Source organism: Leishmania major, chromosome 31, assembly GCF_000002725.2.
Source record: "Leishmania major strain Friedlin complete genome, chromosome 31".
NCBI lineage: Eukaryota > Euglenozoa > Kinetoplastea > Trypanosomatida > Trypanosomatidae > Leishmania > Leishmania major.
Window position 1 is genome coordinate 543,087 of NC_007272.2, and position 25,480 is coordinate 568,566.

Here is a 25,480-nt window from a genome sequence, read left to right on the forward strand (position 1 = left end):
GTTTTGTGGTTGTCTGGTAGCGCGCATCATCGCCTTCGCGCAGCAAGCACACCCATACAGACACGGACAGATGATTTTTTTTGTGTTTTCTCCCCCCTCCCCCCTCCCTCCATCTCTACTACCTGGTCAGGCACGGCACTCCGCCACCAGGCATGCGCAGGTGCTCGCGCGCACACACCACACACGCAAAACAAAAAGCAAAGCGTCAGCGAAGCAGCCCCGAGCACACACGAGACCGGCGCACTGCGCAGCGACTCCCAACACGGACATCCGACATCATCTCGGCAGACGCGCGACGACGACCAAACGAAACAGCAAATCACGACGAAAAAGGTGAACCGACATCCAACACCGCCAATGAGGGAGCAGGAAGGCGGCCGCTGCTCGCGCAAGGGTGCGTGGAGTGAGGGGGGGGGAGCACTGCAGTGAAGGAGAATCAACGAAGCGACTTGGGGGAAGCAGGCATGAGCGGCACTGCCATTCCGATGGTGATATCGTCCACATACGCAGATGTGTCCTTCTAAGCATTTTCGCGCCGGCAAAGACTACTACCAATGGTCTTGGAGTGCGATGCCCTTTTCACTCCTGCACGTTACGCCGCTCGACAATGATGAGGCTGCAGTTGTCGAGGCCGACACCCTCGTCGTTGTCCTCCGGCGCCACACACTGCGCAAACACGCCGGCGGCGGCCGTGAGAAGAATCGCATCTACTTGTGTAAGTCGCGGGGCAGCACCTTCGTCGTCGTCATCGTAATACCTGATCATGGACTCCTCTGTGACAGCCCTCGAGGTAAAGCTTCCGCCCTTGGTGGGCAACGGGGTCTTGTGGCTGTTTCCGAGTGCCTCACTGCTGTGCAAAGGACCGCCTGCACGCGACGGCGATACCGAGGACGAGCTCCACGGTGACCCCCCTACAGCAACGGATGGGCCTCGTAGGCGGTTCTGATAGAGTTCGGCACCACGCAGCACAGCATCCATCGCTGAGCCAGACACGGCAAGGTCGTTGACGGTGTTCGTGAGCGCCACATGAACCTGGTGCAGTGTCGCCGTGTCCCATACGCCATCGCAGGCAAGCACGATGCCCCACTGATCCGTGTCGCTTGGCACCGGCATAATCGTAACGTCCGGCACGGCGGAGACGGCCTGCTTGCGCGGCCCGCGACCGCCGCACTGCTTGAAGTCGAAGTCGCCCAGAGCACGCGGCACGGCAGACATGCCCTCGATACGACCGTTAATAATGTTGTAGCCGGCGGCGTGGATGCGGGCCTGCTCCGCCTCGTCCGACACGCGGTGCTTCACGCTGATCACCTTCATGCGGTCCTTAGTGTAGAAGGCGGCACCGCTGTCGCCGACGTTCGCACAGAGAACGAAGTTGGCGGTGATGCCCACCACACATGCCGTGCAGCCCACGCAGTCGTAGTCCCCACGCACCCCCTCCGGAGTCGAGCGCAGGTAGTCGTCGAGAGACATCAGTGCATCCTCCATGATACTGGCGAAGTACTGTCGGAGCATCTCCATCTCCGGGATCGACACCACCGCCGCCGGGGACGGGCAAATGGCAACGTTTCCGGCAGCCGGGTTTGGGTTGTAGCTCGAGCCGCTCCCATGCCGCAGTTCCTCTGCAGCGGCGATCGACCTCGGCAGGAGCACCCCGGTGCGAGGGGATCCAACGCCTGCCGCGACAGCGACCATGTCCGGCAACGGCTCCTCCACTGCCTCCCACGCATCCAGCGTTACCCCGCACTTGCGGTTTCGATTCGAGGAATGCGAGTTGCTGACGCGTTTGTTGGTGGTCAAGACGGTGTCCGCCTGTGTGCTGCCGGGGTGCTGGTTCTTGCCTCCCAGAGCCCCAGTTGCGTCGTCGAATGCAGGCGACGTCCTCTTTATACCTGCATCTCCCACCCCAAGGGTAGCAGCTGCAGCGTGGAGGCGCAGCGACTCAGCTGTGACAGGGACAAGAACGGAGAAAGACCCGGCGAAAGACGCGCTGCGCAGCTCATCGGACAGGGTGAACGGGACGTCGGCGGTCTTGGGAGGCGAAGCAGTTTCGTCGCCGTTCGCCTCCGATCGCTTGGCGGAGAAGCGGTCGAAAGGGACCGACACGGCCGCACTGCCAGACGGCCTCTGGAGAGGGGAGGAGAAGTGGGAGTGCGGCATACGGCCGGAGGCGGCATCGAGAGACGGCGGCGGGCTCGACGCGGCGGGACCTGAGGGGGTGTTCAGCGAGTCAGCGAGCGGGGCAGCGTAGTTTAAAATGCCGTCGCCCGCCGGGACTGCCGACACGGATTGAGGCAGCCACGGCGCTGTCGCCCCCGCAGAAGCAGCAGAGTCCGTCTCTGCCTTGAGAAAGAACAAGAGCGCGCGGGCACGCACGTCATCGGGGCGCGTTTCCTCGATCGCACGCCGCAGGTGCGCCTCGAAGTGGCGGGCTGCCAGCTTCGCCACTGCATCGCCACCGTGCCCATCAAACATGCAGAACACCGCCATCGGCATCGTCTCCTTCGGCGCCGCCTCCGCCTCTTCTTTCGCAGCTCCTGCGGCGGTCGATGCTGCCTCCTCATCACCCGTGTCGCGCCTCTTGTGTGCCCCGGAGTCACTAGGGCGCAGTGCCGAGTTTAACTCCGGTGAGTTCTCGGAGGCAGACGACGCGCTGAGTTCGTAGCTGCCGTCGACCATGAGCGAGGAGTCGAGTCGGTGGGTATCTCCGCGGTCCAGAGCCCCAAGCGTCTTCTTCGCTGCCGCATCGGCTGCTGCTGCAGCGGCCGCCACTTCCCGGAGCTCCTTGCGGTTCACCACCTCCTCGGAGATGGCCGGGATGTCGACTAAGAACACCGCCTCGGCGTCCTCTTGTGTCGTACGCCACCCTTGCACACTGGCGGCAAGGGCGCACAGCTTTGTAACCGGCTCTCCCACGGTGACGGTGTTGCCGGCAGAGAAGTCGAGCAGGTCACGGCTGAGGAACTGCTGCATTGGCGAGCGCGCGGGGAGTTGTGACAGGGAGTTGCTCGCAACCGTGGTCTGGCGCTGCCGCACCAGCGCGCCGCCGCTGGACAGGGATTTGGGGGAGAGATCAAGGGCACTGGCATCTGTTCCCATCGGCAACTGTGCCCCTCCGTTTGGCAGCGCAGACGCGTTGGAGGCCCGCTGCAGCGGGTTTGCAGATGCGGGCAGCATTTCCGCCGCCGTGAACGCCTCCGTGGCTGGCGAGGAGATGACGTTTTGTAGAGCGGCAGGGATCCACAAATCAGACAGTGTCTGATTGAGAATCGCAGCGGGGGGCACGTTGTCGATGGAATGCGCACGTGCGTGGGCCTCGGCGCCGACCGCTGACCCTGGAGCGTGGCGTACCGCTGCCGATGCTGTCACGTCCTTCAGTCGCACCTCGTAGCCGACGCAGTGGATGTCGCGTGCGGGGCGCTTCAGATATGTGCCGCGTGTGAAGGCGATCTGGTCCACCAACGCGTCGTAGACCTCGGTGTGCTTCCACGTGAATTGCTGACACTTCTCGCACCAAAAGATGCGGTCAAAGCTGTTCATGATGTCTAGAAGATTCAGAAATAGCGTGCACACGCTCGGGTTCTGCAAGTGGTGGCGGCGGACGTGTGACGGACACACCGCCTCAAGACAGTGCAGGCACAGAAAAGCAGCTGGCCGCCGATGGCAGCGGCTGCAGTGATCGTAGAGGTCATTCGCATCGTATCGGCTGCAGTCCGGTCCCTTGAAGTCCTTTGCAATGAAGGCTGCATTGCAGTGGCACGCACCATCGTTGGCCTCATCATCGCATGCGTCGTGGTCGCCCTTGGCTCCAGATCCTTCCTCCGTGTGTTCCAGCGGCGCCGTGAGACTCCCTCGATCGTCTGGTGGCATGTGCCCGTGCCGCTCGTACCGGCCAACCTCGTCTTCCAGGTCCATAAGCATAACGCCGGCAGCGGCGTCGAAGATGAGCCGCGCCGCCACCTTCGCATCACACGAGCCCTGCGGGAACTCCTCCTCATCCGCCGGGTCCACGTTGTACTCGGCGGCCACCGTTCCAAACGTAAAATCCTCTGGCTCGAGACGCATCGTGCCGGAGGCCTGCGCAGGAGTGCGGCGGAACTGACTGCACGAAAGTGACACAGACGCCCTCGCATCAACGCTACAGTCGGCATCCGGCAGCACAACAAGGCCACTCGGGCGCGAGCCGCCGGCGTTGCCGCTCGGATCCGTGAAGGGGCTGCCTTTTGGAGTCAGGGGCGCCGGCGTCATGAGATGGCTGCTGGCAGCTCCCAAGGACGGCGAGCCGGCTGGTATAGATATGGGGCTTGCATCGGCAGGGGGCAGTGGGTGAGGCGGTTGCTGGTCACTGGCGGGTGTCAAGTTCGGCGTCCCATTTTTCTTCTTGTCGGGAATGCTCCCATACGAGGAGCCGTGGCGCTGTTTCGCTTCGGGGTCGCTGGTTACAGCGCTAGTGCTGGCGTTCGTGTTGCTTTTCGGCGATGCAGGGACGGTGAGCGGCGTCGTCGACGCCGCCTCTGGCACGACCTCGTACCGAGGCAGGAAGACGTGCTCAACCGATGTCCACATACCCACCGTGCGGCGCTGTGCAGCATCTCCGTCGTCGTCGTCAGCCGCCGCCGCCGCAGCAGTGAACGCGTCATCCTTCGCTTGATCTCCGCGGTGGTGGCGCCGCTGCCCTGCCGCTGCCCCTCCAACACGTCCCTCTTCCTCCTTTGAAGCGGCAGCCTCGTCGCTGCCTTTCTGCTCCCAAACCGTTTCAACGTCGTCTTCGCTGTTCGCTCCGTCCGGCCTGCTGCCGGCACTGTCTCGCGCAAAGACGCCTGTCTGTAAAAAAAGAGAGGTCGACTCCTTGCTGTCGACCCCGGCGCCGGCGCGGTGCCGCCGCCGACCACCACCGCTGCGGCGTCGACCAGGCTGCGAGGCTGCCACGCCTCCGTGTCGCTGCTCGTTGCGCTTGTGGTAGTAGCTCGTCATGGTGCCGTAGTGCAGACTGGAGTAATTGCTGCGGCGACGCAGCTTTCGCAGCTCGGCCGTGGTTGCACTCATAATGCTGTCGCCGCCGTGGTAGCTATAGACGGTGCGCTGCTGATAGTCTCCATCAGAGTCTTCTGCGTCGTCCGGGTTCGCCGTGTTGGCAACGGCGCCGCCGCCCGTGGAAGGGCAGGCGCCAGGGTCGACCACACTCGACCGCCGCCGCATGGTGTGAGTGCTCAACTCATCCACGGAGCTGCAGCCAGCAGGGGTGTCAGCGTTGACCGTTGGCGTTGTCGCGGAAAGGTCCTCGACTGACGGCGCAGGCGCGATCAGCGCTGCTGCCAACGCCGACGAGACCTTGCCGAGCGAGTTGGCGTGGCTGCTCGCTTGCTTGCGCACTGTCGGCATCGGAGAGACGCCGGAGGAGAAGATCGAGACGACGCCAGCGTTGAAGCTTTGCTCGGCCGACCCCGACGCCGACGACCCGCTGGACGTCGCCGTCAGCGGCAACGCACCGGCTGGGATTGGGCCAAGCGGAATCGGCAGGTCACCGCGGGTGCTGCGCTCGTCGGCTAAGCCTGCGGAAACACCCTGTGAAACCACCACCGCTGTGTGAGTCGAAAGCGGAGGGAAGCGCGCGTTGACGGTCGACCGAAACGCCGCCGTGGACCGCGATGACAGCGACAGTGGCTCCGGTGTAACGGAGCTCGGCGTCGCTCCGCTACGGTTTCCAGACGCAAGCGCCATCAGTGCAAAGTCATCGAGCGTGTGACTGCGCCGATGGTGTCCCGCAGCCGAAGGCGAGAAGACGCGGCTGCTCTCTGCGCCCCCCAAGCGACCAGCGCTCGAGGTGGCGATTAGGGCACCGTCCGGCGCCAGCATCTTGCTGCGATGACGCCTGCGTGGGAGTGCCGTGCAGCTCAGCTGAGTGCTGCCCAAAGATACGGAGCTTTCAGAAAGAGCGGGTGCTAGCGTGGAGTGTGTTGAGGAAAGCCCGCGAGTCACATGTGCGTCCTGCTGCGACGTGTGCGGCTGCTGATACTGCCTCCACCGGTCTACAATGCTACTGGAGGCCCGCGCGCGCATCGTGCGAACAGCAGCCGGTAAGGGCGCCGCACCACATGCGTTGTCACTGTAGTGGTGCTGCTCAAATTTCACGTTCACCTGTCGCGAGTCAGTCGACGACGACGTCTGTGGCCCCTCCGCACAAACAAGTCGCGACGCCGTGCTACTACCAGTGGACTGAGGGGCTGCCTCGAGGCTCTCGGTGCGTGCTCGCGTATAGCACCAGAGAGGCTTTGAAAGACAAGCCGCCTTCACCACATCCGGCCCCGACTCGCCGGTGAGCATGCTCGGCATCGTCTCCGACCGTCCCGGACCTTCACGCATGGTTTCAGAGCGCTCTGTCGAGTTCCTTGTCTCAGCGATGCCACTTTCGCGTGAGGCAGACGCACTAGAGTTCGTGTTATACCGCGCGCACGGGCTCGCCATGTTAAACTCCATTGGCGCCGACTCGATGTTAGGGTCGTAAAAATGCAGACGCGCCTCGTTCTGCGTGCAGGCCAGCAGGCTCTCCTCGTCGTCGTCCACATAACTTTTCTCGCCCACGTCCGCGTCGGCGGGGTTGGTGGAGGCCGTGCCGGCGCTGCCGCTGCGGTCCCGAAGCCAACGCGGTTGGCCAGAATGTCCTCTACAGGTGGCACCTGAGCTCTGGTCCTCCTCCTCCTCTGCCTGACAGCCCTGAGCAAAGAAACGGAACTGGGGCTTCGTCGAGGCGGGTGCCGAGGGCCCGGACGGTGTGCACCTCTTCAGGTGAGAGGCCAACGCAGGAGGGGCGGTAGCCAGTGGTGGAGGGGACGGCCTCACGCTCTCAGTGGCAGTGAGCTTGGCGAGCGGCAGTCGCGAAAGTGACCGGGTCGCTGGCAACTCGCTTGTATCCTCAGTGCTCGTATTGCGATCTCTATCCGCACACCCCAGTTCTGTGGGGTCCACTTGCGCAGCCGGGTCGAGTTTCTGAAACGGGGTCGATGTGCTGAGGGAAGGATAACCAGGCAGCGGGCTCGGCACTTGCGTCCCGGGCGTCATCGCACTGAAGGCGGCTCTCTCCGGCAATGCAGCCGCTATGCTGTGCGGTGCGAGTTGCGCGGTGCTGGCTGCAGGCAAGGAGGACGGGGTAGCCACGCTGCTCTCTGACGGGGCAGTAAAACTTGAGCTTGCAACAACTTCTCGAGGAGAGCTTCTCGCCAGAACAGAGGCGCCGGCAGCGATGATGGGCTTCCGCGAAGCGACGGCAGCGCGCTGCCGATCCTTGAAGCTCATCCTGGGCGAGCTTGTCGAGGTGGACGACACGGGCGACAGTGTGCGCAGCTCCTGCAGCGTCATTCGGCTGCCAAACCCGATTGGAGAGGTCGTGGAGCTACCAATGGTGGTCGGTGTCCGCAGCTTCGGGAGAGGCGCCCTCGTGTCGTCGGCGTTTATCTGAGCCGCCGCGTTGCCGGATGATGAGCTGGCAGAGGTGCACAACATCAGGGACGAGGGCAAATGCGGCGGAGGTGCCGCTGCTGCGCTGGCGGTGTCCTGTGGCAGCAGGCTTAGTGGACTCTGCAGTTGCGACGCAGATGCGAGGCTGCCAGAGTGCTCATGTAGTGAGCCAGTCGGCTTGCTCGTGAAGGAGAAGTTCGACGAGGTGGCGCGCAACACCATGGAGTCAGGCACACTAGGGCCTTCCTCCACGGCCACCGCCGCCGTCAGTGCATCCGGGCCGGTGAGGGTGATCGGCGTCTGACTTGGTGCACGGGACGCATCGGCGCGGCCACCTCTGTGAGAAGGCCCCATCTCTGTAAATACGCACGCAGTAAGAGGTGGGGATGCTGCTGCCGCGGTCCTCTTCAAGGCCGGATGCGGGAAAGGGTGCTCGCGAGCGGGAGAAAGGTCTAACGTTAGGGGTGAGGACAAAGACGCGGTGCTCATGGGAGAGTGCACCGGGCGACTGTTTATAGCTCTGAGCTCAAGGTCAGTGCTGCCGCTAGCACCAGCGCGATGGCGCTGCCTATCCTTGAAGCTGAGTCGTCGTTTACGTCCAGAAAGAGAGGCTGCATCGCCTTGAGTGGTGTCGCTCGGGTTTTCCACTACAGGAGACAGTGTCGCAGAGGACGGTGTGGCGTCTGTGCGAAGCAGCGACAAGGAAGTGTGCCCGCTTCCTGGTCCATGAGCTCCCGTTGCTCCGGGCGACGAAGCTGCAGAAGTGTCAACAGGTGCGCTGCCGGCCTCCGTACTCTTGACCTCGATGTCCGAACTCATTATGCGGTCCCAGCTACGACGTGTTGCGAAGCGATGGCGCGGAAAGGCGTGCGAGCGATCGAAGTACACGCGTGTCTGCAGATAGCACGCCCTCACAAGCAGAAGTGCACACGCGTGCACCTCCGCAAGACAAGACGACAAGCCGGAGTCTCGCGCTAACGAAAGGGGCGGCGAAGACGCACGCTCGGCTGTGAAAGTGCGGCGACGGCGGCGGAGAGGGGGTGGTGATCAAGCAGCAGCAGCCACTAACGTGAGTCAGGAACACGGCAAGCCGTAGCCACAACAGGGACAAATCAAGAGAGGCGGCAACACGTCCGGAATCAGCGAAAGAAACGGGAGTGCGGACCGAAACACACACCCTCCCCCCTTCACGCTCCACAGCCCCACAGAACGAAAAGGCGAAAAACGACCGACTCTGTCGTGTTCCCTCCGGCCGCTGCGGGCAGCCCTCTCTCCGAAGACTCGAGATGGAGACTCGACGGAACTTTGTGAAAGCGTACGCTCTGGAGGCGAGCCCGCTCGGCTCTCATGAAAAAGAAGCGGCCCGAGCTCTCGCCCTCTTCCTTCCCTTTCTGCCTAAAACCAGGTCAGCCGCCCTTTGCGCAGCAAGAGCAGGCTCGCTCAAGACGAAGCTGACAAGAAAATAATGCCGGCAACCACAAGAGAAGCTACGACAGGTGTGTGGCCGTGTTTGTGTGGGCCACACGGGTCAGAAAGCAAGCGTTTGTGCGACACAAAGTTGTCTTCTCTGTGAGCGTGGGTATGACTTCACGGCTTACGTGGAGCGACACACACGCACACACACACGCGGCCCCTACCGCTGTTTCTGCCTCCCAAGTGGTGGAGGCTCCTTGTCTAGAGGAGACGACGAGGGCGATGCTGGCCCCTCGCAGCGGAAGATGAGAGAAGCAGGAGCGACAAGATCACCAACAATGTTGAACGAAGAAAAACAAAAACGGGTTGCTGGTGCACACATCACAACGAACAGGCCGATATCTGCAGGGCGTCCGAAGCACCAAAGGAAAAGAAAAAGGAGGCGCACGAAGTATCCCTCTTCACGCTTCGCTCTGCAATACGAGTATGGCGGTTCTCTGAGTTTGTCGTCCGCGTGTGTTCTCCGCCGACAACTGACATGAAAAACAAAACACAAAGAAGGGCCGAGAGGCAAGGGGACAATCAGCGACACTGAGCGAGCAAAAAAAAAAAATGACGCCTGCGCCGCTCCCAGTCGTTCAAAGGCGGGAAGAATGCGTTGTGGTGGTGCCTCTGTCAGCTGCGTGCTGCTCGGCTGCACCTGTGAAGACGATGGTACACGAAGCACCAGCCGAAAGAGGCAACGCCTAGAGCGACAACGACAGCGAGAAAGATGTCGAGAGAAAGCGGGAAAGGGGGCCCTCGGCAAGGGGAGGGGGAGAGGGGCGCTGCGCACAGCGCGTCGGGTGATCAGAAGCAGCACGAACAAGAGGATAGAAAGCACGGCACTCACTTCGCTGTGCTGTTCGAGGAAAGTGCAACGGGCAATCTGGGTATGATGCGGCAGATCGGCCGTACAGGAAGACAAGCACTTGACAGAGAGGCGCACACATAGAGTCCGCGTACGTGCTGCTACACTCGACGTCACGGCCTTCGACACTCCAAGAAGCAAAATGATAGAGAGAAAAGAAAAAGAGCAGAGAGAAAGAGAGACAGAGAGAGGGTACAGAGAGCGCGTGCTTGCCAGCCAAACACAACAACAACACAACAGGAAGGAAGGACGAAGGGCAAAGAAGGAGCGCCTAAAGAAAACGAGTGTATGTCTACGGGCGACTCCACAGAGAAAGCAAAAAAAGAAGTTCGAGAGAGATCCGCAAATTCGCACAAGTAGCACCGACTGTACACAAGCAGCTGAAGGACCTCTGTTTGGATGAAAACGTATAGCCCGGGATCTTACGCGAGTTGATTTGTCCGAGGGGCACTTGCGCGCGCGTGCACGCTCTCTCGAAATCGGATCGACGTTGCGGAACGTGGGGAGTATCGCCTCGCAAACGTTTGAGGCGCTCCTGCTCGTGCAGTGGAGGCAGACTTCCACACACACACACACACACACACACAGCACGCGGATAACAGAAGCGGTTTCAAACACAAGTTGTACAGGCACACGTACAGATCCTGGACGCATATGGTATTCACAGAAACGGGGACAAAAAGATGGTGGAGAAAGTGTAAGTGAAAACACCTCAAGCGTGAGCCAGGCAGGGCCCGTGTCTGCTGCTGTCGCGTGCTGACGTGTTACTTGCGCTAGTGCGCGGTTTGAGAGGGGAAGGCAGCGCTGCGGGGTGCCATTTTCGATAGACGTAGATACCAAGAGAGGCAGAGAAGGAGTCAGTGAGCCGCTCGAGCTCATCAAAGGAAAGGGCAGCGTAGGACGCCTCACCATCGTTGCCGGAGGAGGTCAATGCGAGCGTGGCAGCAGCTCTGACGGGCTCACCTCACGAGACGACCCTGCTGCGAAGTGAAGGCCATCATCCAGTGGAGCTGAAGCTTACAACTGCCCATGAGCGCCGCGTGCTCCACAAGGCACTCTAAGCCTTACGGCGGAGGGCACACGAGTGGCCGCATCGCCTTCGCAGGTCGATGTCTGTGAATCATAGCACGGAGCTGCACTTTGCGCACCACTGCGCCCCTAATACGTTTTCCTCTGTTTTTGTTTTCCTGCTGGCTTGGTGTTTGTTGGTGCGGATATGAAGACGCAACAACATTGACGCGCGTCTCGGCGACGCATGTAAGCGCGCTGACGACACCGAAAAGGAAAAAAGAGGCTTAAAAATGAAGAGCAGAATGCCAAAAAAAAAAGACCGTTGGTGAGAAAGACGAATGAACGTGCTAACAACGACGGTGACACATGAGCGGCGCGAAGAAGAGAGCAGCATACAGCGTGTCGAGCGTCAACAGTAAAACGGCGGAATAGCGTGTGCAGAGAACCCATGACAGAATCTAGAAGGAAAAAAGAAGCAAAGCCGACAACAAGACACGAAAAGCAGTTCGCGGAGACATCGCGCGCTGTCTTCCTGTGCAAGGGAAGAAGAGACGATTCCTCGTCGCTCTCGTCAGTGGCTTTGTTGTTTAGCTCGTCATCGACGTCGTCGTGCATGCCTTCCTCTGCGCGCCAACAATACAGAAATAAGAAGGGAAAGAAGAACAAGCTATCAAGCCCGTTCGGAAAGAAGAAAAAAAAGAGAGAAGGGGGCCAAGAACGGAACACAAAGTAGTCAGTCGCAGGAACGACTCCGTCGAAAGCAGGCACAGCACGCTCCAACGGAATCACGCTCACAGACACAAACACGCAAATGGTGCGGAGCACAAGAAAAGGATGCGGGTCAATCCGATAGGCGGTGGTAGTAAAACTAGGAGCATGGCAAAACAAGGTAGAGGGCGAAGAAGAGAGACAGAAAGCACATCGGGACAACGTAGCCCTTCGGATGAGCGCACGAGTCGAGTGGCCGACCACTTCCCTTCCGCCTTGCCACTCATACGCCCGCATCACTCACATGAAAGACAGCGACAGAAAGCCGATATCCCCGGAGCTTCCATTCGTTGTTTTTTTTTTTGCTTTGCTGACCTCTCCCCCATCAAGCGCCCCTTCATTGCCTCACACTATTTTCTGCGTTGTTATTTACTTGACGGTATAGCCGCTTACCCATCCGCTCCCCCTTTTCGTTTTTTTCGCACTTCAAAGGTGCCACGAGACGCACTGTTGTTATATCTTCGCCGTACATCGCACCCTTCTCCCCACCCACCCCCAATCACACGAACGGCGCGACAAGAAACATATCCGCACAGCAAGAACAACCAACAGGTCTCTTGACAACGAAAAGAAAAGGGAAGAATGAAATAAAGCAAAGAAGAAGCAGGGCATGAAAACGCTCGTGAGATGGGGGGCGAGTGTTTGCTTGCTTGTTTCTTGTAGTGTTGTTGTTGTGGAGGGGAGGGAGTGGGGCTGCGGAATCACGAAACATACAGCAGTCGAGAAGAAAAGACAAGCCTCAAGGTTGCCCGCCTCTTTTTCCTTGTCTCGCTAAACATATTTTGGGTTGTTTTTTGTCGTTGGAGGGGAAGGGGGAAGAGGTCTCTTGAGTCGACCGAGAGAGCGCATCAAAACAAAATGCCCGACAACAGCGGCACGCACCCCGAGCACTAGGCTGACACAGGCCCCCTCTCCCCTACTCGCTGAGACGGGCAAGCGCAGAGTCAACTAACGCGCTCAGCTGAAGAAAAGAAAACAAAAGAAAGTAAGGCGAAAGGGAAGAGGGGGGAGAAGGAAGTGTCGATCTGCGCCGTACATGACGAATCACTGTTCGAGATTCGTTGCTTCACTTTTTTTCCGCGCGCACTCCGTGTTCGACACAAAAAAGGTCAGCGAAAAGCAACCACAACACCAGAGAGAAGAGAACGATGATTCGGATGCACCCATAGGCCATTGCATGCCTCTGCCGCTTCTCTCTTTTTTGGTCGTTTGGTTTCCTCTACACTTGCATGACAGTTCTCGGTGCCTTTATCGCATCGGTCTGTATACAAGCACGCATGCACACACAAACACACAGCGAGTAAGAGCGAGAGCGAGAGACCCCAACGCGGGACCAGATTACGAACTCACAACTCATCAGCACAACATAACAGACATGCGAAAGCCACTAACCCGTGGCATGTAAATGCAAAAAAAAAACAAGCAAGCCAGTGCCCACCCATCTTAATGGGAAATCGAGAGAACAAGACACAAAACGAATTACAGAAAATACATAGAGAGAAAGAGAGAGATGCAATCGCCGAGAGGCGAAGAGAGTTGTCAGCGAATGAAGAGCACACGAAGATGCAGCCGTGTGTGTGTGTGTGTGTGTGTGTGTTTTTGAAGGCATTCTCGGAGCGGTTCGACGAAAAAGGAAGAGGAGAAGAGAACGGAACGTCGAATGCACGCGTAGAGGACCATCTCTACGTGAGACGACGCAGTTCTTCCTCTTCCTCAATCCCCTTGCGCTCTCGTCTGTGCCGCATTTGTCGCGTCGTATCTTGCTTTCCTTCACACCCACTCCACCTGGTGTGGGTGCCTTGCCAGCCTCGCCGAGTTTCTGAGGTATCATCCCCGAGCCGCCCGTGTGCGCGCGGACCAAGAGTCTCCTTCTTGCGCACACGGAACCCTTCCCTGGGACTGTAAGAGCGCACAAGCAGAAAAGCAGTAAGCTGGAAGTCATCGAGCATAGCGAAGAGGGCGCAGCATCCACGGATGACACCGAACCCTTGCATAATTTAAGACACGAGAAAAAAAGACCCACACGTGCTCGAGAACCCACAACGAGGCACAGAAAGAAGGAAAGATAGGCGAAAGGTGGAGGTGTGTGTGCGTACGCGTAGAGATGAGCGCTTCACTGCTGTAGTGACCGAGCCTGAAAAGGGAAGAGCGATCGGAGGAGGCGAGACAACGTAAGAGCAGGCAGCGCGGTCGAAACTTCAAGCAAGGGGTTGAAAAAGCAAGAGAGAATATACATATATATGCGGACGAAGTAGAGAAAAGTCAAAACCCGTGTTAAAGTGCGCGATGATGCGAATGGGGACAACGAGCCCTGCGTGAATCAACGTAAGGAGCGACTTCGTAGGAAGGAGTGTGCCCCCGCCGGGCACAACATGAGAGAGCCATCACGAGCATTTCACTAATACCTGGAACGTGCGCATAAGAAAAAGGGGAGACGAACAAAAAAGAGTGCCCGAGGAGATGCTCAACCAGAAAAGACAAGCAAGAGCGACGCAAGATAAGGGGATGGAGGTTGCCATGCACCCACGGCGCGTGTTTTCCGTTGCGTCTCTGCCTGCGCTGACGTGAGCAAGGGAAAAGAAGTGATGGAGACAAGCAAGCAAAAGGAGAGGCGAGGGAGGAGGGCGGTTCAAGGCCGCCATGAAGAACGCCATCCGCTACCTCTCCACCGTTGGCTGAGTGTGCGCATACCACTGAAGGAGAACATGTGAGAGGGGAGCACAGGAGATAACACATACAAAACGGAGACAGAGACCTGCCCATTCTGGTAAAATGGGGAGACGACGAGAGAGCGAGAGCGGGCGGGTGGTGCAGACGTAAGTAACCATGTGAGCAGCGAAGCACGCAATCATACAAAGAGAGAACCAGCGAGTGACTTCACGAAAATCGAGTCGGAAGAGCACAGAGACGGAAGCGTAGCAGGCGAAGCGGCAATAGCAAATATGCGGCGGCTGAATGTGGCCCCACCGTCACAGCAGAGACGCCCAGTGGCCAGGGGGCACGCAGCGGAAGCGATCGCTTCTTCAAACTAGCGAGATTTCACGTTGCCTTTGTACAACTTCGCCCCCTTCTCGCCACCATGCCCTCCATGATCTCCTGTCTGAGGCAAAGTGCCCGTATCCGCACTACACTTACCTGTAATGGAAAGCTTTTGTGTGGTGCTGCTCGCACACCTGCGGAGAGGCTTAGCGGGAGGATCGATTCAGCACTGACAAAAAAAAAACGTGCACGCGGCCGAAAAAAAAAAGCAAGGAGGGACACACACATACGCACACACACACACATATATACATAAGCGGTGACAAGTACGCACAAAGTCCCGAAAAAGAACATATACGTCAACGAAACGAATCGTGCGAGGACGGGGAGACGGCCCATATAAGATATGCAGCCGAAAACACACACAAAAACAAAACGCGAGCGGGAACGAAAATGAACGCCTCGCACATACCACCGGCCAACCGCGCAAGGGCTCCCGAAAACAAAAGCAAAAGAGGAATGGGGTGGATGGAAGAGGAGCAGAGATGGAAACATGCAGCAGCACAAGCACTGTAGAGAGACGTGCTCGACGAAGGGCACCACGAAAAGAAAGGAGCGAGGTGCAACCACAAACAAACCTTCAAGGCGAAGGGGAAAACGGAAAATACAAATAAAAACAAAATAAACTGTACAAGACAACAACAGCAGCAAACAAAGAACACATCATACTTCATGAAACAAGAGAGTGTAGGCACGGAGCCTTGTATAGAGAGAGGAGAGGAAAGGAAAGAGCGGGCACCTGTCGCATGACAGACAAGCGTGTTCCTTTCCTTACCTGGTGCGTCCCACGTATGCAAGTGGTGAGGCGCATGCCTGTATTCGAGCCCGAGTCACTTGATAAAGTTGACCCTGTAGAAAGAAAGGTTCGGATGTGCGGTTTTCCTTTCCTGTGCGTGCACGCCTGTGTGACCGCTGCCCGTGAATGAAGGTCAACCGGTGCAGGGGTTCTGCACACATGCGAACAGAAAATAACAGAAGAGGAACGGTTGCCGTGATTCTCTTCTTTGTTTTTTCTTCCGTCCCTGGGTCTACGGAACGACAAACTTCGTATTGCACCACATCAGCTTTTCTTGAAGGACGTCGCCTTCAGGTATGGAGCCGCGCACGGTGCTGTGGGTGCGTGTAGCTTGCATGTGTAGACTTCTCCTTGATCGGGCTCCCTAGCGCGCTATCAGAGGCGGTGCATGTGACAAACAAGGCTACCATCGCTCCGACAGGCAAGAGGGGAATCGATTCGCCCGGCGATCAAGGACAACCAGCCAATTGCAAACCAGCGCCGACATCTAGAAGGGAGATGCGGAGTGCTGGAGAAAACGGTCAGCACAGACACACACTACACACACACACTACACACACATTACACACACTACACACACGAACGCGATAGAGGGAAAGCGTCCCACACATAGGAAAGGAATAAACCCGCACGACGATGGAGGCAAAATAAACAAAAACACTAGCGAGGCCGGGGACGAAGCGATGTGGAGAGGAAGAGAGGTTCGGCGCCCCATTCAATGATTCGGTGAGGAGAAAACGAAAAACTGACGAGTACCCGCAACAATAACCAAAACAATAACCAAAATAATAATACTAATAAGAAAACAATAGCAGCAACTGTGTGCAATCATGTCGACTGCCCATGGACGCTGCCTGATGGCTCGCGAGCTCGCGTCTTCTCAGCGTTTGCTCGATGCTGTCAATGCCACCTTTTGTTCATTTTTATTTTGGTTGATGTGTCATGTTGGCGGTCTCTTTCGTCCCCGTAGCGCAAAGACGGATTGAGCACCCGAGGAGGTGAAAGGAAAGGAGAACACGAGGGTCCAGAAGAGAAGATCCGAGACATGATGGGCAGAGACACGCCACGCAGTCAGGCACCTCCTCCGCAAATCGAGAGAGAACACATAAGTGCTGGCACAACGAAGAGAGACAGAGTCGAAGACATACACCGGACAAGGCAAAGATGGACCGTAAACGCAAAGTGAAGCGAAAAAGATGAATGGAAGACAACAGCAGCATCCGCAGGAGTGTCAGTGAATAAACGCAAGGAGCAAAGGCGCCTCATTCAACGAGCGTGCCAGGACGGGACCACACCGCCTTACCACCCGTACACATACGTACAGAATATCGATGCGCTCCGCAGCCGCATGACTACTTTGTTGGCCTTCTGCTTTCTGCCAGCCCATGGATTGGCATCGCCGTGCACGTTTTGCCGAGAAGCGCGTGTGAACGGGTGGATATATCGTGTATGGGCGTATACAGAGGAGGAGGTGGGGGGGGGGCATTGAGAGGCACCGAATGACGGAAAAAAGGAGAGGGAGGGACAGAAGACTCGTCCCTCAAAAGAAAAACTGCACTGCGCATATACATGCATGCACAAATATATATGCACGTATAAATAGAGAAACCTTTATCGTTTTATGTGTATCTACAGGTAGACATGCCTATGTGCATATATGTATGTATGCTGTCGACTTCGAGAAAGTTGACAGAATCCAGTTGACACACACAGAGGCAGAGAGCCGTGCAGGCAGAACAGTGAGCAAGACGCCGAGGCAAACAAACATCAACACAACAAAAACGGTTAATACAACACGATACAAGCAGGACCGCTGAAGTATGGAAGAGCTACAAGTGTTTTGAGGATGTTCTGTAGCACCAAGGAGGGAGGAGGAGGAGAAGGAGAACGAAAACGAGAAGGCAAAGCAAAACACATGAGCTGAGATGCGAGGATGAGAAAACACCGAGAAGCATTCGAAGGAGAGGCGGGACAGGGAGGACTCCCGCATCTGCAGAACACACAGAAACAGAGAGAGAGAGAGAGAGAGACGAACCAACAAGAGATGAGATTGGCAACACCGAACCAAAGAGAGCAAAAGAAGATTATCTGAACCCAACAGCCACGCGCACACATGAAGACTGTGCCCGCACAAAACCACAACGACCGTCCACACCGACAGGCAACAAGCACAAGCAGACAATACCGACAACAAAACGCAAGACGACATAACCGCACTGCTGACGCGCAGGAAACGCGATAGGGTAAAAAAAAAAAGGAAAGCCAACGATGAGGCTTGGAAACGACAACCAACAAGAACACACACAAAAAACAAAGGCAGGGGAGGGCGACAGGAAGAGGGGCGGCAAACGGCCAAACAGCGTAACGCCAACCGCAATACAAATGCACCTCTGCCGCACAAACGCGAAGACGCGATGGCACGTACACACATTCACTTCAGTCGTCTACGAGGACCGCCCGTTTCCCTGGGAGGAGCACCACCAAGATGAAGCCTGCGGTGAGGCCGACAAGGCTGTCCCGCTCGGTACAGCTTGCGGTGAAGAGACGGGAAGTGGTGGAGGCGCACAGACGGGCTGGGCAGGCGCCAGAGCATGGCTGGGGGCCCACATGGACGGCTGCGCGCCAGTACCCATGCCGACGCCGGCGCTTATACACTGGCTCGGGTAGAGACCGCTGCTGTCCAGTGCAGCATACGAGCCATTCGCAATGCAAGTCGCCGCCTGCAGGGCTGCCGTGCCGTTGAGAGACGCAAAGACGGGATTCAAAGGCTCACGCTGCTGTTGGGAAAGAGTGTTATTGCTTGCATGACCGAGGGTAGTACGGATAGAGGTCAGTTGGCTGCCGGAGGGGGTGCTGCGCTGGAGCTGCTGTTGCAACGCAAACAGATGCTGCGGTGGCTGCTGCTGCATTGGGTATGGAAGTGGCTGCGACAACGCTGCGCTGTCCTGGATCCACGGCGAAGACAGGACGTTGATGAGGCTCTGCGGCATCGGCACCGAGTAGGAGCTCGTCTTGAAGGTGTTGACGCTGCCCCTGCTGCTTTTGTTCAGCATTGGGTCGGGCTTTCTCTCCATCGATGTTCTCGGTAAGGGCTGACAGACCTGCTGACTCTGCGGAAGCGCTAGGGTAAACGGCAACGCATGGCAACCATTCTCTGGGCTGCATGAGTCGCTGCATTTTCCACCGTCCAGCGCGGGCGCGCTGCAGATCGAAGTCGTCTTCTTGTCGAAGGAAACCACCGGTTTGCGGTAGAATTCGCTGTCGGTGCGCTCCGCGTGGCCATGCGCCGGCACATTACCACTCGGTCTACGTGCAGCCAATGAGGAAGAGACGTTCCGCCCTCCAGCTGCTTGCACCGGTCCGTGAAAAGGCACATGTGCTTTACTGCCAGAGGTTCGAGGCCCCCCGGCAACGGGTACGGCAGACTGCACCTCCGCCAAGCATGGAGACACAGGATCACTGCTCGCATCTCGCGGGACGGAGATGGTCTTGATCTTGAGGTCTTTCACGGTCTCACGTGGCAGCGCGATGACGGTGACACCACGCGGCACCTGCGCTGCCAGCTTTGGGGGCAGGTCGGCCATGTCCACCATCACGAATGCAGGCACCGTCTTGTCCTTAAGCCACTTCCGCTGGCCGTCGGCCCTGCTGCTCTTCTGGGGCTTGCCAGTTCGCGGGCGAGCCTCATGGCCATTGCAGCTGCTCTCATCCCGTGTCAGCTGCGTTGTGCCAGTCTGACCACTGTCGCCGCCACGCATTGGCGGCTGTGACGACGAAGGGTTCGCCTCACGACCGACTGGATCGCCGTGATTACTGCAGCTGCCAGGCGCGCTTCGGCAGCCACTGACCTCTGCAACGCCCTCACCTTCTTCCACGCCGCGCGAAGAGCTGCTATCGAGCTCACAAACGGCGGAAAGTGGCACCACCTTCGGCACAAGCGCAGCGGCGTCAAAGCTGGAACTGCCGTCACTCATCTGGTTCGGTGTCGCTGCCGCTGCGATGATTTTCACGCTGTGGTGAGGAAGCAATTTGAAGTCTGTCTTGTGCTTCACAATATCCTTCACCCTCTCGTTGGCTATCTTGAGGTTGAACAGCTCCGTCCAGTCAAGCACTAGACCGAGGTTCGATTCTGGGATCGTGTTGACCGAGGGCGTCGTCGGGATCGAATCCTTTTCGTCCTCTGCGCTGTCACTGCCGCTGTGCGAGCGCACAAGCACCTCACATAACTCCCCGTCGTCATGCGAGCGGGGTTCAGAGAAGTCACCGTTAGCCGGCAAAGGTGCAACCCCTTGTGCTGCAGCGGCGGCGCTGTGAGTAGCAGTTTTCGGATGTGCCAAAACTGCCACACCGCTGCAACTGGCCGCTGCTGCCGCTGCGCCTCCTGCTGCCCTTTCGTTGCCCCCACAGTCGTTCTTGTCAACCTTGCGGCCAGCTCCACAGCCGTTAAAGGAAGAGATTGCCTGCTCATCCATGTTGCCAGACAAGACAAGGTCCTTGCAGTCGCCAAACATGCTGGTCGGTATCGTGCCACTTCCGCGGCCGCGGCTGTCCTTCAGATCATCGATGCTGTTCGGCGGCGCCTGACTGTGGCTGCCGGTGTTGCGGTCGCTGTTCTGCGCCGGGTTCGTCGCGGTCACAGTCACCATCGTGACGTTGCGTGAGTCACGCCCACTCATCTGCATGCCGGTGCCACCGGTGTTGCCGTGGACGCTCGTCAGATCGTTGTTGCTACTCGTCAGCCAACCGTCAGAAAAGACGCTTGGGTCCCTGTTCAGCTGATTCCTGGGCACATTCTCCAGGGACGTTCGGTTCGTCAGGCTTTCCACCTCTGCGGCCGGCATGCTCGACTCCGTCGCCTTCATCGTCGTCTCATGGAACGCGTTGCAATTCCTTGATGGCACTGGAGTCGCCGGTGTGATCATGGGTGCGTCTGGCTTGCCCTGCAACGTCCTCTGATCCTCTCTGTCGATGGCCAAGAACGTGGCGGCGATGCTGTCTGGATGGATCACATCCAGCAACTGCGGGCCGCCGCGTAAGGCTTCCTTGGCGCCTGTACACATCGGCTCCTTGGTGCTCGCATCGCTCACCTGAGCGCTAGTTGCTGCAACAGTATGCGGCATTGCGCTCCAGTGCTCCGTTGCGTGTGTACGCTGCGAGGTGTCGACACCGCCCCTGGTAGCGGTGGTGGTGGCCGAGGCGCTCGTCATCGCTGCTAGGCCGGGTGTCGCCGCCCCACTCCTCGTCGACGTCAACGTTGTCTGGGATGAAATCGGCCCCGTCTTCGGCGGCACACGCACGACGAGAAGCCCGCTCTGGCCCTCGACAGAGTTTGGAATGGCCGGTGAGGGAATAACAGCCATGTCGGTCCACTGCGCAGACATGCCGCCCACGCGACTCTGCAGGCCACCGCCAGACTTTTTGCCTGTGTCGTCGTCGCGCTGCTCCTCCAGGCGGTGGTAGCGAAGCACAGTGGCTGCGGTAGGAGTGACCTTGTACAGGGGCGGCTGTGCGAGCGCTTCCGGCGACAGCGGCTGTTCCCACTCGGGGCCAAGTGGGATGACGTCGACCGCCTGCACCGTGTCCATCAACACAGCCACACTGAAGCGTACCGCTGTGCCCTGCACAAAGACGCGAAAGCCATTCATGGAAATACAGGAGTGATGCACGAATATGTCGCCCAGCTGCGCTGGCTCACGCTCCAGCGTGCCAAGATCCTCAAATGATGCACGATAGCTGTGTTTGCCTTCATCAGCGTCGTCTTCGGCTTCCCGTGCAGCGACAGTACCCTCAGCAGAGGTTTGCTTACCCGTCGCGCCCATCATGTGGAGGTACCACTGCATCGTGCTGTACACGACGGTGCCGTGAGCCTTACCAGTCGACGTCATCACGGTGGCGGACGAGACAGTGGCATCAGCAGCGTCAGCGACCTCCGCGTTCTTTGTGCCTGTAGTTGCAGCAGGCGCCGCTGCGTCGGTGTTGCCCTCGCGGTGGGCCTCGGTGGCCACCGCGTTGTGCGGTAAGCAGATGTCGCTCTCCTTGGCAGAGTCTATCGAAGCCGAAAGTGGCGCGGTGCTTGTGTCGTCTGCGCGCAACACGCTCTTGCTCGAGAGCGACCGCTGCTCGGCTTGCACCCGTGCGCCCTCGTTGATGCACTGCAACGTTGCGCTCGTGCCGGACGTGGCGGCGACCGCGGCTTTCTCCAGGTCGCGCTGCTGCTGCTGCTGCTGCTTCCCGTGCACCGCATCCGCGTGGCGAGTGCAGGCACGCTCGCAGGCGTGGAGGTCGAAGTGCAGCTGGTGCGTGCAAGTTAAGAAGCCAAAGCCGCGTAGCGGATTGTAGCGCTTTACAACGCCCTCGTACCACGCACCAACAACGAAGTTTGCACCATTCTTGGGCTCGGCGTGTGCATCGCCCGCGGTGGGAGCGGTAGCGCCTTGCCGGCTGCTCGCGTGGCCGTCCTCGGCTACCTGCTGACGCCGGCTACGGTTGCGGTCGTTGCCGCCGGCGGAGGTGTTGTGGTTCTCGGTGGCCGGCGCTGTGCCGCGTCCTCGGTTTCGATGCCGATTGCCAGCACGGCTCGTTGGCTTAAGAGGCGGCTGTGACTGCGCAGCCGTGGGCGGTGGTGGCGGAGGGAGGCCGGGCTGAGAGTGCGGCACGGCACCCGTGAAAGGAGAGTACATCCCAGCCGACAGCATGGGCAGAGTCGCCGTACTAGAGGGGGGCAGTGGAGAAAAGGCGTGGTGCAGCGGGTTAACGGCAGTCAGCAAAGCTGTCGGGGCAAGCGTGTTTATATCTGCTCCTCCCTCTGAATCCTTCCTAGACGCTGCCGGGGGTAGCGGTGAGCCAAAGTGGTAGGGGTGAAGGCTTGTCTGGCCCAGCGATCCGGACGACGCTGCTGGTGGGTTGTTGCTACCGAAGCCTCTGGCCCTTGTACTCGCCAAACACTTGGTCGCGGTGTTGCCTCGCATCTGGGCTTCGGCGTAAACGATGCGGGTGCCGGGGGCGCCGAGCGACGGCACTGTCGGCACACTATCTGAGTCGATGATGCTGTTGCTCTGAGGCGCTCGTGGCGACGGCTCAGTAGACGGCGAGGGCGGTGGCAGCGGGTTAGGAGCGAATAGCTGCTGCAGTGGTGCATTAGGAGTCGTCTGCACAGCCTCATTGCCTCCGTTTCTGCTCACCAGCTGCATCAGGCAGGCGCTGATGGCGGACATCGTCGGAGCACTGCCAGCGGTAGATGAATCCCTCAGCCCTTTCAGTGTGTTCGTCCTCGGAGAGCTGGAGGGCATGAAGGTGTTTGGTGGTGCAGTGCCCTGCTGCTGCTGCTGCTGGAGGAGCATCTGCATAAGCTGCGGCTGAAGTATGGCGTACTCATTCCCATCCGCGATCGCGACGTTGCCACCACCGTCAGCACCAGTGCTCGCAGTTCCCACATTGCTGCTGTGATGTGCCCGTTGCAGCGGCGAACGCGCACTCCCACTGCCGCCGCAGTCGGGCCACGCCGCTGCCGCTGCCAAGGCGCCGTCGCCGCACCCCGCAGCCCCGGAAACGCCTCCCGTAGAATCGGAATACCCTCCGCTGACGCCGTTGGGACCGACGCTAAAGCACGAGGCCGTCAGAGACGATGACGAAGGTTCTAGCGCGACGTTGTGACTGCCGACACTGCTCAGAGGGTAGTTCATCGTTGACCACGGCGGCGAGCGAATAGCTCCGCTAGCGTGGCAGTCCTGCTGCGAACACTCTGGCTTTTGCTTGCGCTGTCGACGGTCTTTGTGGCCATTGGCATGGTCCGTTCGTGAGGTATCAGCTGCACCGGCACTGGCACTGTGCACATTCTGAAACGACAGCGTTGGCACCATCTGCAGCGGTTGTGGCGGTTGGTTTTTGTTGTTGAAAGAGGTAAGAGACGCTGCGGCGCCAGGGGCGTGTGGAAAGTCCGACCCGTGAGCAGCACTGATGGACGGCTCTGACGAGGACAGGTCATCAAACTGCACGTGCAAAATCTGCGTGCACAGCGGCAGCAGGCTTAAATCATCAAAGTCCCCGCTGCAGTGCGGGTCGAAGTGAGCGGACGACTCGATGTCGGCTCGGCGTCTAGCGGCACGGGAGTGCTTGTGACCCCTGTGGCCGCTGATGCGGGTATTTCGTTCAGCCGAGCTCATTTTCTGCCTAGAGAAAACGCAAAGAACGCTCAGCTCAGCAGTTGAACAAAGACGAAAAGGGAGAGAAGTGAAGATCTTCGCAGAGACACGCACCAGCGCAGACCTTTGAATCAGCTGAGAGAGCTCCGCAGCGCGCGAAGAGGGGGCGCGGGGGTGGGGAGTGGGATGGGGAGGTAGGGAGGGGGGGGGCAACGAGAAAAGAGAGCAACAGAGCCAGACAACTGCGCCAGAGCGAAAATTTGTTTTTGTCTCGTGGGATATATCCGAAAAAGAAGAGACAGACGCAGGATAAGAAAGAGAAAACCGAGGATGCAGAGGGCTGGCACAGAAGAGTTGAGATAAGATAAACAGTTTCACGCTCACGGTCACCTCTGCGGCAAAAGGGGAAGAGGGGGGAGGACAGAAAACCGCAGAACGAGCAAGATACAACGCAAAACACGCCACGGTGAGCGGAAACGAAAACGAAAAAGAGGGGCGATCTGGCCAGTAACAGGACGAAAAAGAAACCAGAAAAGAAAAACGATCCGATGCACACACAAGGAAAAGAGAAGGGAGGCGGAGAGGAGGCACCAATGGTAGGTCGGAGCTACGACACAAGACGGCGTGGAAAAAAGGGGAAAGAAACAGGAAAAGAGGACAATACAAAATGATTTCACCTCGATGTCTCTACGGCACTCATTTACTTGGTACAAAACCGAAACTTTTTGATGCTTCTGTGTCTCTCTTTGCTGATTGGTGCGCGCGTCTGTCTGCCTGTCCGTGTTTCCGTGTGTGTGTGTGTGTGTGTGTGTGTGTTCTATATTCGCGTCGGGTCAGCCAACGACTACGTGGCGTTAAGTCAACAGAAGAAAACAAGCACAGTACCACCATGAAAAAAAAAAACAAAAATAAACACCAAAGCAGTGCGACCGCAAAATCGGAACGAAACCGTCTACAAGGCAACGGCTAAACACAACAAAAAACAAAGAGGCGAGAAAGAGAGAAAGAGAGAGAGAGAGCGGGGGGGGGGAAGTTGGAAGCACGCACGCCCACAAATAGAGAGAGAACGAATTAGCCGTACGGGAGATGTGGCAACAACCAGTGCAGCACTCAAAGAGAAAGGCTCTGATGAGGGGGGGGGCACAAATTATAATGAAGGCGTAGCGAAACCAAAATGAGCCTGGCGAGAATAAGCTGCACGACTACACAATGATGGAGAAGAGGAGGGGCGAGGAGTCGCCAGTGCCACTCCGCAGGGGGGAGAAGGAGGGGGTAGGCAAACGCCAAGGAGCACGCCCCACGAGCACAGACACAAGGCCTATGAAGAAAAAAAATGAGAGAGGAAGACAACGAGACGACGACGACGAGAGGCGTTTAGCAGGGAGAGCAAGCGAGGGACAGTGTATACGCGGCGTGCGCGAGCAGTGGTTTTATGTTTCCTTTTCTTTTTGTGAGATCCACAGCCGGGTTGGTGGGGATGTGATGGGAGAGGAGGGCCTCGCTTTCGTTTGCGGTGGAGAGCGTGGATCACCTTTCGCTCCGCTGGCTAAGCAATGAAAAAGATACACGAAGGGCGTTACACAACACAGCAACACAAAACAGCGCACGCGCGCAGTCTCACACTCCCCCCAAACACACACACATACACACAGAACGTCACCTGCAAGGGAAGAGTCCGCGCATGTGAGCCCCGTATACCGACAAAATCACACGATGAGGCGTAAAACGAGTGCCCGCCAAGGAAGTCCGCGGAGGAAGGCAAGCGGGAGAAGAGGGGGAGAGAGAGAGACTAAGCGAAGGGTAATAGACCGGCAACGCGCACGAGCTGATATGCGCAGAGGGGGTGTGTTGTTGGAGGGAGGAGGGCTGCAGAGGTGTGAAGAAAACAACGACGAGGAAGGCAGCAATCAACTACGGAGCAAGACGTTGTGGGGGAGGGGGGGGGAGCAA

General features: G+C 58.3%; 2 protein-coding genes across 2 annotated transcripts; both read right to left on the reverse strand.

The window, feature by feature from the left end:
- Positions 1–579: 579 nt before the first annotated feature.
- LMJF_31_1320 (conserved hypothetical protein) lies at positions 580–8,271 on the reverse strand (the record flags this gene model as incomplete). Its single annotated transcript, XM_001685065.1, has 1 exon — positions 580–8,271. One exon carries the CDS (start codon positions 8,269–8,271, stop codon positions 580–582), a length of 7,692 nt encoding a protein of 2,563 aa, XP_001685117.1.
- Positions 8,272–17,833: 9,562 nt separating this feature from the next.
- LMJF_31_1330 (hypothetical protein) lies at positions 17,834–23,551 on the reverse strand (the record flags this gene model as incomplete). The annotated part of the gene is made up of 1 exon (XM_001685066.1): positions 17,834–23,551. One exon carries the CDS (start codon positions 23,549–23,551, stop codon positions 17,834–17,836), a length of 5,718 nt encoding a protein of 1,905 aa, XP_001685118.1.
- Positions 23,552–25,480: the final 1,929 nt, after the last annotated feature.